At 44.4% G+C, this 18,887-nt stretch overlaps 1 protein-coding gene across 1 annotated transcript in view; it reads right to left on the bottom strand.

Annotated features, from left to right (window-relative positions):
* vegfc (vascular endothelial growth factor c) overlaps window positions 1–18,887 on the bottom strand; it is a 62,314-nt gene that overhangs the window by 27,321 nt on the left and 16,106 nt on the right. The window contains exons 2-4 of the mRNA XM_071407387.1: window positions 8,111–8,330; window positions 7,642–7,832; window positions 1,635–1,774 (exon numbers count right to left, since the gene is read on the bottom strand). Of these exons, the coding sequence (XP_071263488.1) occupies window positions 1,635–1,774; window positions 7,642–7,832; window positions 8,111–8,330 (551 nt within the window). The remainder of the gene's footprint in view (window positions 1–1,634; window positions 1,775–7,641; window positions 7,833–8,110; window positions 8,331–18,887) is intronic.

Genomic DNA, 18,887 nt, shown 5'->3' with positions numbered 1-18,887 from the left:
TCAAGGTTCACTGCTGGGATTTCCTGTAGTAGCACCTCTTCTATCAACACACTGACAGGAAGCCTTCACAGCACAGGAACAATAGGTGTCCACACTAAATTGGCCAATATGAACCTCTATATCCGTTCAAGGGAAAATACTGATGCTGTACAACATAAGGAAACCTCCCACTGTATCCAAAACACACACAACCCTTTCACCACATATACTCCCAATAAAGACAACCAGAATCCAGGAACTGACTGGAAAAACTGAGCGAGTTTGTTGGAACTGGGGACTTTTGGTTAGCATGCTGACAGTGGAGACGCTATCCTTCGTTTCTTGGTGCGAGAACGAGCTCTCTGCAGGCTTAAATACATCCGCAACATCTTGCAAACTGTGCTTGAAGTGTATTTCCTGTCCTTTGGTGGACAATGCCTCCTTCTCACTTTCTGGGCATTTGGAAAAGTCCCTGTGACAGATATCTGTTAGAATGCTTTTAGCAGTTCATTCAACGGACCCAATGTACTGGATCTGAAAACACAAGGCATAGACTGGATTAAGAATCCAGAAAAAAGGCACTAGAAGAGGCCTATATAATGCAGAGAAGATACTTTACAGAACTACTCCTACTATTACTACTACCCCTAACTCCTACAGGGGTAGGATCAGATCAACATAGCTAAGTTAACTAGTACTACTACCCCTAACTCCTACAGGGGTAGGAGCGGATCAACATAGCTAACTTAACTATTACTACTACCCCTAAGCAGATCAACATAACTAAGTTAACTAGTACTACTACCCCTAACTCCTACAGGGGTAGGAGCGGATCAACATAGCTAACTTAACTATTACTACTACCCCTAAGCAGATCAACATAGCTAAGTTAACTAGTACTACTACCCCTAACTCCTACAGGGGTAGGAGCAGATCAGCATAGCTAAGTTAACTAGTACTACTACCCCTAACTCCTACAGTGGTAGGAGTGGATCAACATAGCTAACTTAACTATTACTACTACCCCTAACTCCTACAGGGGTAGGAGCGGATCAACATAGCTAACTTAACTATTACTACTACCCCTAAGCAGATCAACATAGCTAAGTTAACTAGTACTACTACCCCTAACTCCTACAGGGGTAGGAGCAGATCAACATAGCTAACTTAACTATTACTACTACCCCTAACTCCTACAGGGGTAGGAGCAGATCAACATAGCTAACTTAACTAGTACTACTACCCCTAACTCCTACAGGGGTAGGAGCAGATCAACATAGCTAACTTAACTAGTACTACTACCCCTAACTCCTACAGGGGTAGGAGCAGATCAACATAGCTAACTTAACTATTACTACTACCCCTAACTCCTACAGGGGTAGGAGCAGATCAACATAGCTAACTTAACTAGTACTACTACCCCTAACTCCTACAGGGGTAGGATCGGATCAACATAGCTAAGTTAACTATTACTACTACCCCTAAGCAGATCAACATAGCTAAGTTAACTAGTACTACTACCCCTAACTCCTACAGGGGTAGGAGCAGATCAACATAGCTAAGTTAACTAGTACTACTACCCCTAACTCCTACAGGGGTAGGAGCAGATCAACATAGCTAAGTTAGAGGACTGGATTAAGAAAAGGAACACTTACTCTGGTAGAGATCGTCGTATGATGGAGTGTACTTGTTTGTAGGCGTCCAGTTTGGACAGACAATTGCACACGGTGTGGTTGGCAAAGCTGATAGTCACTAGGTTGTTAATTGTACTGCTGGAAACTGTGATTTCAAACAGCTAGAAGAAACAGAGAGAGAAAATGAGTCAAGTAACAGATAGTAGGACTTTTAGACTTTTTTCTTTAGTCAACATAATGGTGAAACCTACAATGAATAGTGGTTTCCAGACAGTTATGAGAGAAAAAAAAAACAATTATCAAGCAACTGACAGAGATAATAGTACTTTGTAGGACCTGTATTTGTCTTGTTGATGTCACGGTGCAACCAAACTTGATGATCAACCTTTTGCCACAGTTTCTTTGCAGCATTCTAGTCAGAACCATTTGAGGGTTGAAGATTAAATCTAAAAACAACCAGATAAGTAGGGCTAAGAATGGGGCATGTTGTGCAACTCTAAATTCGCAGACCCCTGACACACAACCACACTGTGTATAAACTCTCTAATCACAACTACAGACAACAATGAAGTGGATGGGATAGCAGCCATGAAAGAAGGAATGAGGCAAGGGAGCTTGTTTTTATTAGTGTCGGCAGGAGCTTTCTGTATCACGGCTTGATCAATTAATAAACACGATTCATTGAGGTTACTCAGTTCTAGGGCCGCATAGGGAGGAATGGAGTAGAATCAAGCAGTGATTGAGAGTGAGTCTGTGAATGGCCATTGGCCCCAAAGCATGAATAGCAAACAAACGTCTCTGTGACTTGAATCCAGACTTTTCTTCCCTTCAATGAAACAGGTCAGTCCACATTCACTCAAAAAAATAACAGACCACTCAATGAGGACTATAGTCCTTAAGGATGATTAAAACTGACCTAAGCAATCACCCCGATCCTCCTCCTGGCAGACATGTTACCAATGCAGCCCAGTCTGATTAGTCTCAGCACTTTGGCATGGGCGTTGGCGTAGGCCATTCCAGCTTCCTTTTAAGAAAGCAGTAAAACCTGACAAATGCCCACCACAATAAATACTGCAACCCTTATCCCAATACATTGATGAGATTGGGAATGGTTTATAAGTGAGGGGAATACCCGTGAATACCAAAAATACTGTAATAACGGGATGATCTGACCCCCATGCCCTAACGTCGTCCCAGAAAGTCCTCCCTGGTGACAGGGAGGTGTGCTTCCCTACCTTCCCCTACCTGCCCTTCCTTCCCATCCACACCCGGCTCCTTACAGCCGTGCTTATGCACTTACACTGCATCACACATCCCCCCCACCGCTCTAAAGACAACACACTAACCCCTCGTTAAGCTGGCAACGTACATGAGAGAAATTCCTTAAGGCGTCTTGATGTACTGTACCTGACACTGGACTCTACGCACATCTGCGGAAAGAAAGTGAGCACTACCAAAGAGTTGTCTTAAAGAACACTCCCACTGTACCTACAGAATAGTTCATTGAGGGAAGAGGAAAGAAATGCTTAAAAGATCCGTAAAATCAACTAGCGATGCTCAAATAAAATAAAATAAAATGTTATTGGTCACATACACATGGTTAGCAGATGTTAATGTGAGTGTAGCGAAATGCTTGTGCTTCTAGTACCGACCGTGCAGTAATATCTAACAAGTAATCTAACACATTTCACAAAGACTACCTTATACACACAAATGTAAAGGGATGAATGAGAATATGTACAGTTGAAGTCGGAAGTTTACATACACCTTAGCCAAATACATTTAAAATCAGTTTTTCACAATTCCTGACATTTAATCCTAGTAAACATTCCCTGTTTTAGGTCAGTTAGGATCACCACTTTATTTTAAGAGTGTGAAATGTCAGAATAATAGTAGAGAGAATGATTTATTTCAGCTTTTATTTCTTTCATCACATTCCCAGTGGGTCAGAAATTTACATACACTCAATTAGTATTTGGTAGCATTGCCTTTAAATTGTTTAACTTGGGTCAAACGTTTTGGGTAGCCTTCCACAAGCTTCTCACAATAAGTTGGGTGAATTTTGGCCCATTCCTCCTGACAGAGCTGGTGTAGCGATAGTCATTTAGTTCAGTTACCTTAGCTTTTTTGGGAACAGGAACAATGGTGGCCATCTTGAAGCATGTGGGCACAGCAGACTGGGATAGGGATTGATTGGATATGTCCGTAAACACACCAGCTAGCTGGTCTGAGGGCGCGGCTAGGGATGCCGTCTGGGCCGGCAGCTTTGCGAGGGTTAACCCGTTTAAATGTTTTACTGACGTTGGCCACGGTGAAGGAGAGACCACAGGCTTTGGTAGCGGGCCATGTCAGTGGCACTGTATTGTCCTCAAAGCGAGCAAAGAAGTTGTTTAATTTGTCTGGGAGCAAGACGTCGATGTCCGCGACGAGGCTGGTTTTCTTTTTGTAATCCGTGATTGACTGTAAACCCTGCCACATACGTCTCGTGTCTGAGCCGTTGAATTTCGACTCTACTTTGTCTCTATACTGATGCTTTGCTTGTTTGATTGCCTTGCAGAGGGAATAGCTACACTGTTTGTATTCTGTCACGTTTCCAGTTGCCTTGCCATGATTAAATGCGGTGGTTCGCGCTTTCATTTTTGTGCGAATGCTGCTATCAATCCACGGTTTCTGGTTAGGGAAGGTAGTAATAGTCACAGTGGGTACAACATCACCGATGCACTTGCTAATGAACTCGCTCACTGAGTCAGCGTATACATACATTTTATTGCCTGAGGCTACCCGGAACATATCCCAGTCCACGTGATCGAAGCAATCTTGAAGCGTGGAATCTGATATGTCAGACGAGCGTTGGATAGACCTGACCTGTTTTAGTTTCTGTCTATAGGGTGGGATCAACAAAATGGAGTCATAGTCAGATTTGCCAAAGGGAGGGCGGAGGGGGCAGGGGAGGGCTTTGTATGCATCGCAGAAGTTGGAGTAGCAATGGTCGAGAATGCTACCAGCCCGTGTCGCACATTCGATATGCTGATAGAATTTAGGAAGCCTTGTTATCAGATTAGCTTTGTTAAAATCCCCAGCTACAATAAATGCACCCTCAGGATGTATGATTTCCAATTTACATAGAGTCCAGTGAAGTTCTTTCAGGGCCGTCGAGGTATCTGCTTGAGGTGGGGATATACATGGCTGTGACTATAGTCAAAGAGAATTCTCTTGGTAGATAATAAGGTCGGCATTTGATTGTAAGGAATTCTAGGTCAAAATGACTTATTAAGTTCCTGTATGTTGTTATGATCTCACCATGAGTCATTAATCATAAGGCATACACCCCCGCCCTTCTTCTTACCAGAGAGTTGTTTGTTTCTGTCGGTGTGATGCATGAAGAAACCAGACGGCTGTACCGACTCTGACAGCCATGTTTCCGTGAAACAGAGAATGTTACAATCTCTGATGTCTCTCTGGAAGGCAACTCGTGCCCTAATTTCGTCCACCTTGTTGTCCAGAGATTGGACATTGGCGAGTAATATGCTCGGAAGCGGTGTATGGTGTGCTCGCCTTCTAAGTCTGACCAGTAGGCCGCTCCGTCTGCCTCACCTGCGGCGACCATGTTGTTTTGGTCGGCCTCTGGGATAAGATCCTACGTCCAGGGTGGAGGTCTGAACAAAGGATCCGCTTCGGGAATGTCGTATTCCTGGTCGTAATGTTGGTAAGTTGACGTCGCTTTTTTATCCAATAGTTCTTCCTGGCTGTATGTAATAACGCTTGAGATTTTCTGGGCTAACAATGTAAGAAATAATACATAAAAAAACTATTTACTGCATAGTTTCCTAAGGACCTGAAGCGAGGCGACCATCTCTGTCGGCGCCATGATACTGCAGGTCACGTAAAGTAAAAGTCAGGTAAACTGTTTATTAATTAAGTTCACCCTAACTATTCAGCGAGTCAATCTGTCTCACTGCCGGCCCTGTCAAACACACGAGTTCGTTGAGTCATTTACAATCCACTGAGCCTGCACATTGTTTGGGTTCAGGTGGGCATAAAGCCAAATAAGAGGTATCTGGAGAGACTTTTGATTGGCCATTAGTTCTGGTAGTGGAAACCAAACAGTAGGCCTACAGACCAACCCACCTGTCCACAGACAAACCCGCCTGGCTACAGACCAACCCGCCTGGCTACAGACCAACCCGCCTGGCTACAGACTAACCCTCCTGGCTACAGACCAACCCGCCTGGCTACAGACCAACCCGCCTGGCCACAGACCAACCCGCCTGGCCACAGACCAACCCGCCTGGCCACAGACCAACCTGCCTGGCTATAGACCAACCCACCTGGCTACAGACCAACCCGCCTGGCTACAGACTAACCCTCCTGGCCACAGACCAACCTGCCTGGCTATAGACCGACAGATAATCCAAAGGTTGTGGGTGATGTCAGGTGGAGTAGACACAACAAGCTAGTCTTTCTCTGGGGATACCCAGTAGTAACATGAGTCACTGGTTTAGCTATGAGTCTCCAAGTAAGCCAATCAAAGAGTCATGGGAGCTGTAGTTGGGCTTGAAATCAATCAAATGTATGGACAGAATAGCATGGAAAACACATGCTTCAATTTTCAATCTGAATCCAATCACACTTCGTTTGTATCCAACCACCAATGTTTAACAAGTAGTTACGTTACCAAACACATGTAGGCTATATTACTTAGCTGTGTTATTGAACTGCAGGTTTCAATTTCATTTTTTGGTGCCCTGCGTCTTGCTAATTAGAGCTATATAGAAATATAGAATCCTTCACTTAAATCTGACCCCTTTGGATGGAGAACATATGTTTTATCTGCATAGATCAGGGCACGCCAGCGCTCAGCTGAATTGTACAGACGAGTCCTAATCTAACATCTATGCTCCCCCAGTGTCTCCTTGAATGTTGACGCATACCTATACTCTGACGCAAACACAGCATAAACAGAGACATCAGTTACTGTACCACACAGAGCAGAACCCCCCCCCTCAAATACCCATCCCCCCCCCCGCCCCCCCCCCCCCCCCACACACACACAGCAGATCACATCTCAGGGCCTTATGAATCTAGTTCACTGGTCATAAAAACACTGCACTGTTGATTTGCACGAAAACAATTGCACAACTATTACGGTATTTTTTTCTGATCCCCTAAAATAGAGATTCAAATTTATTGAACTATACAATACAAAAAAATGCTATACAAAAAAATGTGTTAGGGCAGTAAATATTATAGGAAGAGCCCTTAGGTTCCCAGGGGTGACCAGGATTAAGTCAAGTAGGTCATTGAGCTACACTTACAGAGGCTGTGGTAAGTCTCCATACATTAGCAGTCTAACAACAGTTGTAATGTTAAGGCCTTGACCAGGAGGACTCAGACTCAAACCCCTGACTGTGAGCGTGTCATGCTTTAAATCACACAGACTCAGAATAGCCCGGCTGGGGTCAGCCCACCCAAAATAAGTGGACAATTAAAAGAGGCCTAGCCGCTAATAACTCCAACACACACACAACCTTGCAGAAGACCCCCTGCCTGCCGTTTATCCCCTGAATCAATGTGGGACACTGAGAATGAGCCCCTCACTCACCTCAGTCTAGTAGAGAAAAACTAAGCGCAGGCTTTAAAGAAGCTATAAGCACATCAGAGTACATCCAATACGTCATTGGAATTTCCACAGATCACACTCTGTAAAAACAATGCGTTGTTTTGGCATTTTCATGCAAATCAACTAAACCATTTCTAAATCATATGAAGCAAGGCTTTAACCCAACTCCAGTCCTCAGGGGCCTGTGTGTCTAACGGTTTTCAGGTCTTGCCATTCAACTAGTAAAATGATCTGTGAGTGATCTGTGACCTCCGATTTAATTGATCGATTGAGCCCCTGGGGACAAAGCAAACCTGAAGATACTGTGGCCTGTGAGGACTGAAGTTGAGTACCGCCGCCACGCACACACACGCACACTCACACCCCCACCCCTCCCTCTTGCTGTCCCCCAGGTTATGTGCAACTCACCGTCTTGCTGATGTAGGAGGTGCTGATGTTCATACACTGATGCGCCTCGCTGTTGCAGCAGCCCCCACATCTGTAGACAGACACGCAGGGTGGTTTATAGAAGGTGTTTGTAGCCGCCCCAAACTCTTTCCCCACATCTAAACAAACTTCTCGTGGCATGCACTGGGTCTTTTTCCACTCTGACTCAATACCTGTTGGATGCACGTTGAGAGAATCAGACAGGAAGACCAGAGCATTAAAATTACATCATCATTCGACAAACCATGTATTGACGTCAGTCAAGATAAGTGGCCAATCAAATGTATTTTCTTTTTTAGGTGATAAAAAATTGTTTGCTAAAACTAAGCACTGATCTAATTGCTTGTCATAGTCAAATGCTACTATCCTACAAGGTCAGTTGGTCAACACCCAACAAATCTAGACAGGCCAACAGTGACAGAGAAAGCATCTCCTGAAAACAGACACTTACTTTTCAGTGTGTCAGGGTTGAAGGGAGCACCAGCGTACGCCGGCAGTTCGCCGCTCGACCGCGTTTCCGTGGCTGTGTGTTCCCCTCTCAGGGTGAAGCGTGCTCCCCGCTTTGACCGGCAACTGAGCATGCTGTAGTAGTTAGGGTACACTATCCTCATCAGTTCGTCAACACTGGCCACGGAGCGCAGCTGCTGCTCAAGGTCTGGCTCCGACGGCTCCTGGATGGAAAGAACAGAGAGACCATATAAGGGCTGATGTACTGGTACCGTTATCACACGTTAAGAACTGTGGAGAAGACATGAAGGTATTTGGTTTGAGGAGACCTCCCACAGTAGTGTGGTGAATGATACAGATAGGGTTCACGAGGAACTGTGTTACCAGAGTCAACTCAGAGTCAACTTAGATCGTATTGTTATTTGTTAGGAGGAGGAAGAGTGTTTAGAAAGGAATCTCATGGTGATGGTTTTGGCTCACGGACATAGACATGTCACTAACCCCCTAGAAAGTGTAATAAATGCTTGTTTAGCCATATTGAGCCTTCTCATTAGTTGATATAGTTTGGGTTCTGCTGTGTGATGCTGTTGGCCTTTTGGATAAAACCATTTCAATTGCATTGGTAAAGCATTTCCTGTCCTGACGGCCAACAACGATGCAGTGGAATCAGGTGATATGCATTTTATATACAGTCTTATCCAGAGTGACTTACAGGAGCAACTAGGGTTAAGTACCTTGCTCAAGGGCACATCGCCAGATGTTTCACCTAATTGGCTCGGGGATTCGAACCAGCAACGTTTCAGTTACTGGCCCAACGCTCTTAACCGCTAGGCTACCTGCCACACCGTATGTAAGCTCTTTGAGCAATCAGTCGCTCATTCATTCACGGACTGCAAACCAGGCCTTAGTAGGCTCCTGTACTTGTTGATCTCCCATGACCTGCCATGAATCAGTTCAATCTACTAACTGTGTTAGTTTTACTATTCATTCCAAAACATAATTCTCATTCAATGCTGAGAATCTCGATTTATTGCGCCGCCTTTAACAGTTGTATCAACCATAGACCAGTATTGAAATGAGAAAATAAAAATGATAACCACAAATAGGTGCAGAGTGAATGATAAAAAGCCTTTAACGTATGGGCTAAGACATTATTAAAATACACCAACACGTATCGGTTACGCCTTCAGGGTGTCTACACAGTGGAGAGGCAGACCAATATTGTCTGAACGGGTAGGGAGACGTGAATAAAACAGAACAGTTGGTGTGAGGGTAGCTACTATAGCTAATGACCTGTTCTCCTTCAACAGTACAACCAACCCCTGGAAGACATCTGTATCCGAATCGTCTAGTACACTTTCAGCACCCGGTCGTCCCTCACCGACCAAACAACTGACAGGCTGCTTACACAGTAAGCCGAGCAGGGTGTTAAACGCGGCCTGGGAGTTGAGATCTTGAGCTGAAGCAGCGTCCGCAGCGAGAATGTTTCATCGTGCAGCCGTGCCTCCCCCTCTAACGTAACCCTCCCTCCACCCCGCCACTCCTTGGGGGATACGAGTTTGCAAAGTGTGAAAACATGAGCACTGTCTAACAGAGTGTACAGGAGTCGCCGATGAAAAGTGATACTGCTGTCTGGAACATTCCAGAAAACATGCCCAGTAACCCTCATGAGTCATGACTGATCACCCCCGATGATAACCAAAAAAGAGAGGGAAAGAAAGAGAAAACCTCCCTCCCTCACATTTGTCTCCCTTCAAGGTGTCAAAAAGCGAAAGTAAGAAAAAAAGGGGGGTTAAATGTTTTTTTAAATTTCAGACAGACTCTATCTGGGTAATTCATCATAGTTTATTATCCAAGACCGGGCTGGGATTATTAAATGGACATTACATTTTATTCTGTGCTGACAACCATGGATATGTAAGGTTCTTGACTCTAATTTACAGAGAACACATCTCTTAAATGCTTGGCTTGGAGAACATGATAAATTATAAATACACATGGCTCATATGTTTGCCTTAAAGCTTGTGGGATGTTTAGTGTTTTAAAACATGTTGACAGGATAGGCAAATTCAACAAAGACATGAACCATTATGTTTTCCCGAGTTGAGTTGTTTCCAGAGAAGGTTACTTAATAATATGTTGATTTGTCTAGTTCATCTTGTCTTCAAAGATGAGCCATGCGCTGTTTGCAAACATTTCACCCAAATGATAATAAAGAGGATTGAACTGAAAGGGGGCGTGCTTTGCAGTTCGCAGAAAATTGACAGATTGGTAACATACTGATTGTATTATTCAGTTCAGGGAATGCTTGTTGGACTCCAATACCCTCCAAGGACACAGGTTCAGGCCTTTGCTATGACATCAGATGTCATGACTTAATAAACAAGGCCGTGCAAATAACGGGATGGAACAGCAGGTCCATCTTTTACTCCCGTATCGCCAATAGTTAACGGACAATACGACCTCAGCTCCTCTGTAATTGACATCATCCAGAAACAAAGAGAGAAAGAGCTTGACCTTTCTATCAGGTTAAAGTGGAACCTTAGAGTCGTTCACATGTTGGAATCTACAGTGTACTGCCTGTACAGCAGTGGTCTTCAACTCTGGTCCTCTAGACATGCAACATCTCTCTCCCGAGCACTGCTTCCTCATCAAAGTATCAGTTGAAGAGGTAGAATTCAATTCCTTGTAGGAAGCGGCCATTTTCCCCTTTATTTGTTCAGGAAAGTCAAACACCAGAGAAGCCCTGAACAAGACTATTGTATTAGACTCCTTTCATGTGTTAGTTTACAATGGTCCTAGAGATAACACGCAATGGTCTGTTTCCTACCAGAAACAATAGACACTGTGTGTGTGTGTGTGTGTGTGTGTGTGTGTGTGTGTGTGTGTGTGTGTGTGTGTGTGTGTGTGTGTGTGTGTGTGTGCGTGTGTGCGTGTGCGTGTGCGTGTGCGTGTGCGTGTGCGTGTGCGTGTGCGCGTGCGCGTGCGCTTATTCACACCTTGGTCCACCCTCACGTTCTTTCACTAGGGAAAGAAGCGTCTGACGTCTTAAATCAATTTTAAGAGGCAAAGGCGAACAATGAACAAACGTATCTCCGACTAAACATTCCGTTTAACTAGAAATAGAACCTATTGTTGTTTTACTATTGACTTGGGAGCACAGAGTACAGAAGACCAATATGGAAACACACAGTAAGGATCCACAGTGGAATTCATCCACCAGGCAGTAGACACTTGACAGTATAGTACAGTAGAAAGGCTGAACATTCGATAGGTAGCCCTTTCCTGCAGTCAAATGAGTGGCCTCATGGGTGGAATGTTATTATTATTTTTCATAATTAATACACTTTTGTTTTTAAATCACGCCAATAATCCGGTGTTTCTATGTCAAACAGTTTTGTTATATTTCAGTCGATTTTGATGTATATAAAGTATATTATTGGGATGCAAACTCAAAATGTAATACATTTCAACTCTATATCTGACATGGTACAGGTGTCTTCTTTTTTTTAAGCCCATAACCACGTGTGTGAGGTGTATACTTTGTTTCAAAGTAGATTTGTTTAAGACTACCAAGAAACGCTGTGTGACCTTGATTTAGCCCACTGCAGTGAAAAGCTTCAAATGAATCACGTCCACCACAAAACACATCCCTTTCATTGGCTCCATGCAGTTTAGAACTCTGCCAAGCAATCCCACTGATGACACTTACATTGGCTACTTTTGACTAGGGTTCATGTGGTGAAAGTTTGAAGTCACAGGATATGAATGACCGCGCGGACAGACATACAGTCCGGATAAAAGAATGTTCAAAATGCAACACATGAAACCTCAGCCAAAGTTCATTTTTTGTCAGTCCTGGTCTTCATCCAAAATGACACAGTATTCCCTTCATAGTGCACAAAAGTAGTGCAAGTCTCTGCTGTTAGTGGAATGCACTGCCACGGGCACAGGAAGGTGAATGTATGACCCAGGGATGGTCATGGAACATTATTGCCACACTACAAGCAGACACAGGAAATCCTCCTGACCACTATGACAGTAATAACATGCCAGTGTGGTTTAATCATCAGCGTGTGTGGTTCCAATTACCAAGCAAACATGCGCACCCTTGCCTAAAAGCTGTTGTGTTTGCACTTGAATGACCTCTTAACAGTATTGCAAATTTAAATGACTTTCAATTGTTCACTTGACACAATTAGGAGGGAGTGGCTAGGGCCAGGAGTTTTCCCTGACCATGTGATCTGACCAGGAAAAAGGAGATTCCCCTTGTCAGGGAAAACGGACAATAAATAATGTCAAGATGGAATCATATGTGTGGGAGTTACTTTCTGTAACGAACAGAAGACAACTGTGGCCTAAGTGATGGCCTCAGTACTGAGTTCCTGGAAGGCTGCTACATCCTATACTGTACAGTATGGCTCTAGGTATTTCCTATGATGACAGGTATAAACCACAGCCTGGGCCTGGGCTGGATGGTGAAGGAGCAGTGTTTGTGCTTCCTCTGACTAAGCAGAGCAGAGCAGAGCAGGTTTATGGGTACCAGGCAAGCCAACCTCCCCCCTCCCTCCCCCTCGTCCCCTCTAAGATCCAGGATCCAGCAGCCCCAAACGATCTTCCCAATCTGAGCCTGGAATTCCTCTCTTCCGTTCTCCTGCAGGGCCAGGGATTTAATCCGTGTTGCCAGGAATCAACTAGAATCTAACTCTTCAAATATATTACCATGTATTGCCATGGGGAGTATATGATACTGTATGGTCCGTTTGTATCTGTTTTACACTGCCTAAAGACGGAGCCTGATGTCATGTTCTGCATTAGAGTGACATTTAGTGAGCAAACCGCCTGACAAGATTTTTCCATTCCCAAAAGTGATGTCATAATCAATAAAAACACAGTCAAAATACTGCCAAAGTCAGACAGTGACTCATCAATATTGCAAAAATAGTGAATTAAAGATTTCCTAATATGTCCAAACCGCTTAATCTAATGATATGAGTCATATTGAAAGTAAAATAACCGATTTAAAATGGTTCCCTTAAGAACAAACAAGCATCCTGGTTTGGGAAAAATGCTATATCAGTGGCCAATAATTATTTACAATGATGTATTTGATGTCAACGGAATGACAGGAAAACCTCAAACTATTCCTGTCCTTAACTTGTGAAAGTAACTTATGTTAACTCCATCCAACAATTTAAAACTGATAGTCTTCCACTTCCCAAATCAAATTATTTTTATTTGAAACCAAACAAAGAATTGTATTCGCTGTTGTACATCAGGACAGAACTCACTAAACAGATCCATTAAAACCAAGGCATATCCTCTTTGGGTCAAGTGAGATCCAACATTCAGTCATCTGAAGTTTGATCTGACGACATTATGTTATAGCCACAGATGTGAAACCACTAAATATTCAAACCAAAACAGATCCATGACGAACCATAATATCTTGATGTCTGCATATCATCCACGGTCTGTACATGAGGAGGAACCATAACCGCGAAATGGGTATAAGAGTTTATGGAATGGCATGTAGCCAAAGACAAGGTGGAACAGAAGGCTGCTAAAGCAGGATATGGTCTTTTTCGCCATAGCCTGATCCCACTACTAGCTACCTGCACAAACACAGGAATTACACGTGTAGCATCTGTTGCAGCCATTACTTTGATCCATATTTATTAGACCCTCAGGACCAGGCATAGAGACAGAGAACAGGAAGTAATGGACCTAGAACAAGCCTAGCTAGTGTAGGACAGGACAGGCTTAGAGACAGAGAACAGGAAGTAATGGACCTAGAACAAGCCTAGCTAGTGTAGGACAGGACAGGCTTAGAGACAAAGTTCAGGTTGTAATGGACCTAGAACAAGCCATGCTAGTGTAGGACAGGACAGGCTTGAGACAGAGAACAGGAAGTAATGGACCTAGAACAGGCCTAGCTAGTGTAGGACAGGACAGGCTTGAGACAGAGAACAGGGGGTAATGGACCTAGAACAGGCCTAGCTAGTGTAGGACAGGACAGGCTTGAGACAGAGAACAGGAAGTAATGGACCTAGAACAAGCCATGCTAGTGTAGGACAGGACAGGCTTGAGACAGAGAACAGGAAGTAATGGACCTAGAACAAGCCTAGCTAGTGTAGGACAGGACAGGCTTAGAGACAGAGAACAGGAAGTAATGGACCTAGAACAAGCCTAGCTAGTGTAGGACAGGACAGGCTTAGAGACAAAGTCCAGGTTGTAATGGATCTAGAACAAGCCTAGCTAGTGTAGGACAGGACAGGCTTAGAGACAGAGAACAGGAAGTAATGGACCTAGAACAGGCATAGCTAGTGTAGGACAGGACAGGCTTGAGACAGAGAACAGGGGGTAATGGACCTAGAACAGGCCTAGCTAGTGTAGGACAGGACAGGCTTGAGACAGAGAACAGGAAGTAATGGACCTAGAACAAGCCTAGCTAGTGTAGGACAGGACAGGCTTAGAGACAAAGTCCAGGTTGTAATGGACCTAGAACAAGCCTAGCTAGTGTAGGACAGGACAGGCTTGAGACAGAGAACAGGAAGTAATGGACCTAGAACAAGCCTAGCTAGTGTAGGACAGGACAGGCTTGAGACAGAGAACAGGAAGTAATGGACCTAGAACAAGCCTAGCTAGTGTAGGACAGGACAGGCTTAGAGACAAAGTCCAGGTTGTAATGGATCTAGAACAAGCCTAGCTAGTGTAGGACAGGACAGGCTTAGAGACAGAGAACAGGAAGTAATGGACCTAGAACAGGCATAGCTAGTGTAGGACAGGACAGGCTTGAGACAGAGAACAGGGGGTAATGGACCTAGAACAGGCCTAGCTAGTGTAGGACAGGACAGGCTTAGAGACAGAGAACAGGAAGTAATGGAACCAGAACAGGCCTAGCTAGTGTAGGACAGGACAGGCTTAGAGACAAAGTCCAGGTTGTAATGGACCTAGAACAAGCCTAGCTAGTGTAGGACAGGACAGGCTTGAGACAGAGAACAGGAAGTAATGGACCTAGAACAAGCCTAGCTAGTGTAGGACAGGACAGGCTTGAGACACAGAACAGGAAGTAATGGACCTAGAACAAGCCTAGCTAGTGTAGGACAGGACAGGCTTAGAGACAAAGTCCAGGTTGTAATGGAACTAGAACAGGCCTAGCTAGTGTAGGACAGGACAGGCTTAGAGACAGAGAACAGGAAGTAATGGAACTAGAACAGGCCTAGCTAGTGTAGGACAGGACAGGCTTAGAGACAGAGAACAGGAAGTAATGGAACCAGAACAGGCCTAGCTAGTGTAGGACAGGACAGGCTTAGAGACAGAGAACAGGAAGTAATGGAACCAGAACAGGCCTAGCTAGTGTAGGACAGGACAGGCTTAGAGACAAAGTCCAGGTTGTAATGGATCTAGAACAAGCCTAGCTAGTGTAGGACAGGACAGGCTTGAGACAGAGAACAGGGGGTAATGGACCTAGAACAGGCCTAGCTAGTGTAGGACAGGACAGGCTTGAGACAGAGAACAGGAAGTAATGGACCTAGAACAAGCCTAGCTAGTGTAGGACAGGACAGGCTTGAGACAGAGAACAGGAAGTAATGGACCTAGAACAAGCCTAGCTAGTGTAGGACAGGACAGGCTTAGAGACAAAGTCCAGGTTGTAATGGACCTAGAACAAGCCTAGCTAGTGTAGGACAGGACAGGCTTGAGACAGAGAACAGGAAGTAATGGACCTAGAACAAGCCTAGCTAGTGTAGGACAGGACAGGCTTGAGACACAGAACAGGAAGTAATGGACCTAGAACAAGCCTAGCTAGTGTAGGACAGGACAGGCTTAGAGACAAAGTCCAGGTTGTAATGGATCTAGAACAAGCCTAGCTAGTGTAGGACAGGACAGGCTTGAGACAGAGAACAGGGGGTAATGGACCTAGAACAAGCCTAGCTAGTGTAGGACAGGACAGGCTTAGAGACAAAGTCCAGGTTGTAATGGATCTAGAACAAGCCTAGCTAGTGTAGGACAGGACAGGCTTGAGACAGAGAACAGGGGGTAATGGACCTAGAACAAGCCTAGCTAGTGTAGGACAGGACAGGCTTGAGACAGAGAACAGGGGGTAATGGACCTAGAACAGGCCTAGCTAGTGTAGGACAGGACAGGCTTAGAGAACACTGTACTGAGGAAACGGACCTAGCCAGAAGCATATTCATATATCTACATATAGAGTTGAAGTCGGAAGTTTACATACACTTAGGTTGTAGACGTTAAAACATGTTTTTCAACCACTCCACAAATTTCTTGTTAACAAACTATAGTTTTGGCAAGTCGGTTAGGACATCTACTTTGTGCATAACACAAGTCATTTTTCCAACAATTGTTTACAGACAGATTATTTCACTTTTAATTCACTGTATCACAATTCCAGTGGGTCAGAAGTTTACATACACTAAGTTGACTGTTCCTTTAAACAGCTTGGAAAATTCCAGAAAAAAAGATGTCATGGCTTTAGAAGCTTCTGATAGGTTAATTGACATAATTTGAGTTAATTGGAGGTGTACGTGTGGATGTATTTCAAGGCCTACCTTCAAACTCAGTGCCTCTTTACTTGACATCATGGGAAAATCTAAATATATCAGCCAAGAGCTCAGAAAAACAATTGTAGACCTCCACAAGTCTGGTTCATCCTCGGGAACAATTTCCAAACGCCTGAAGGTACCACGTTCATCTGTACAAACAATAGTACGCAAGTATAAACACCATGGGACCAAGCAGCCATCATACCGCTCAGGAAGGAGACGCGTTCTGTCTCCTAGAGATTAATGTACTTTGGTGCGAAAAGTGCAAATCAATCCCAGAACAACAGCAAAGGACCTTGTGAAGATCCTGGAGGAAACAGGTACAGAAGTATCTATATCCACAGTAAAACAAGTCCTATATCGACATAACCTGAAAGGCCGCTCAGCAAGGAAGAAGCCACTGCTCCAAAACCGCCATAAAAAACAGTTTGGCCATAATGACCATTGTTATGTTTGGAGGAAAAAGGGGGATGCTTGCAGGCCAAAGAACACCATCCCAACCGTGAAGCACGGGGGTGGCAGCATCATGTTGTGAGGGTGCTTTGCTGCAGGGGGGACTGGTGCACTTCACAAAATAGATGGCATCATGAGGGAGAAAAAGTATGTGGATATATTGAAGAAACATCTCAAGACATCAGTCAGGAAGTTAAAGCTTGGTCGCAAATGGGTCTTCCTAATGGACAATGGCCCCAAGCATACTTCCAAAGTTGTGGCAAAATGGCTTAAGGACAACAAAGTCAAGGTATTGGAGTGGCCATCACAAAGCCCTGACCTCAATCCTATAGAAAATGTGTGTGCAGAACTGAAAAAGTGTGTGCGAGCAAGAAGGCCTACAAACCTGAGTCAGTTACACTAGCGCTGTCAGGAGGAATGGGCCAAAATTCACCCAACTTATTGTGGGAAGCTTGTAGAAGGCTACCTGAAATGTTTGACTCAAGTTAAACAATTTAAAGGCAATGCTACCAAATACTAATTGAGTGTATGTAAACTTCTGACCCACTGGGAATGTGAAAGAAATATGAAAGAAATCAAAGCTGAAATAAATCATTCTCTCTACTATAATTCTGACATTTCACACTTAAAATAAAGTAGTGATCCTAACTGACCTAAGACAGGGAATTTTTACTTGGATTAAATGTCAGGAACTGTGAAGAACTGAGTTTAAATGTATTTGGCTAAGGTGTATGTAAACTTCCGACTTCAACTGTATACCACTCCGGACTTAGCTACAGTAAGACAGGACAGGTTTAGAGAGCACTGCACTGGGGGAGCTGACCTACCTAGAGTAAGTCTGGACAAACACCTGACTCCACTGACCTAGCTATAGTAAGACAGGACAAACACCTGACTCCACTGACCTAGCTATAGTAAGTCTGGACAAACACCTGACTCCACTGACCTAGCTATAGTAAGACAGGACAAACACCTGACTCCACTGACCTAGCTATAGTAAGACAGGACAAGCACCATACTCCACTGACCTAGCTATAGTAAGACAGGACAAGCACCAGACTCCACTGACCTAGCTATAGTAAGACAGGACAAACACCTGACTCCACTGACCTAGCTATAGTAAGACAGGACAAGCACCATACTCCACTGACCTAGCTATAGTAAGACAGGACAAGCACCAGACTCCACTGACCTAGCTATAGTAAGACAGGACAAACACCTGACTCCACTGACCTAGCTATAGTAAGACAGGACAAGCACCATACTCCACTGACCTAGCTATAGTAAGACAGGACAAGCACCAGACTCCACTGACCTAGCTATAGTAAGACAGGACAAACACCTGACTCCACTGACCTAGCTATAGTAAGACAGGACAAGCACCAGACTCCACTGACCTAGCTATAGTAAGACAGGACAAACACCTGACTCCACTGACCTAGCTATAGTAAGACAGGACAAACACCAGACTCCACTGACCTAGCTACAGTAAGACAGGACACACCAGACTCCACTGACCTAGCTACAGTAAGACAGGACACACCAGACTCCACTGACCTAGCTACAGTAAGACAGGACACACCAGACTCCACTGACCTAGCTACAGTAAGACAGGACACACCAGACTCCACTGACCTAGCTACAGTAAGACAGGACACACCAGACTCCACTGACCTAGCTACAGTAAGACAGGACACACCAGACTCCACTGACCTAGCTACAGTAAGACAGGACACACCAGACTCCACTGACCTAGCTACAGTA

This window comes from Salvelinus alpinus, chromosome 6 (genome assembly GCF_045679555.1).
Source record: "Salvelinus alpinus chromosome 6, SLU_Salpinus.1, whole genome shotgun sequence".
Lineage (NCBI taxonomy): Eukaryota > Metazoa > Chordata > Actinopteri > Salmoniformes > Salmonidae > Salvelinus > Salvelinus alpinus.
Note: the sequence above shows the minus strand (reverse complement) of the source record. Positions and strands in the feature narration are given on the sequence as shown.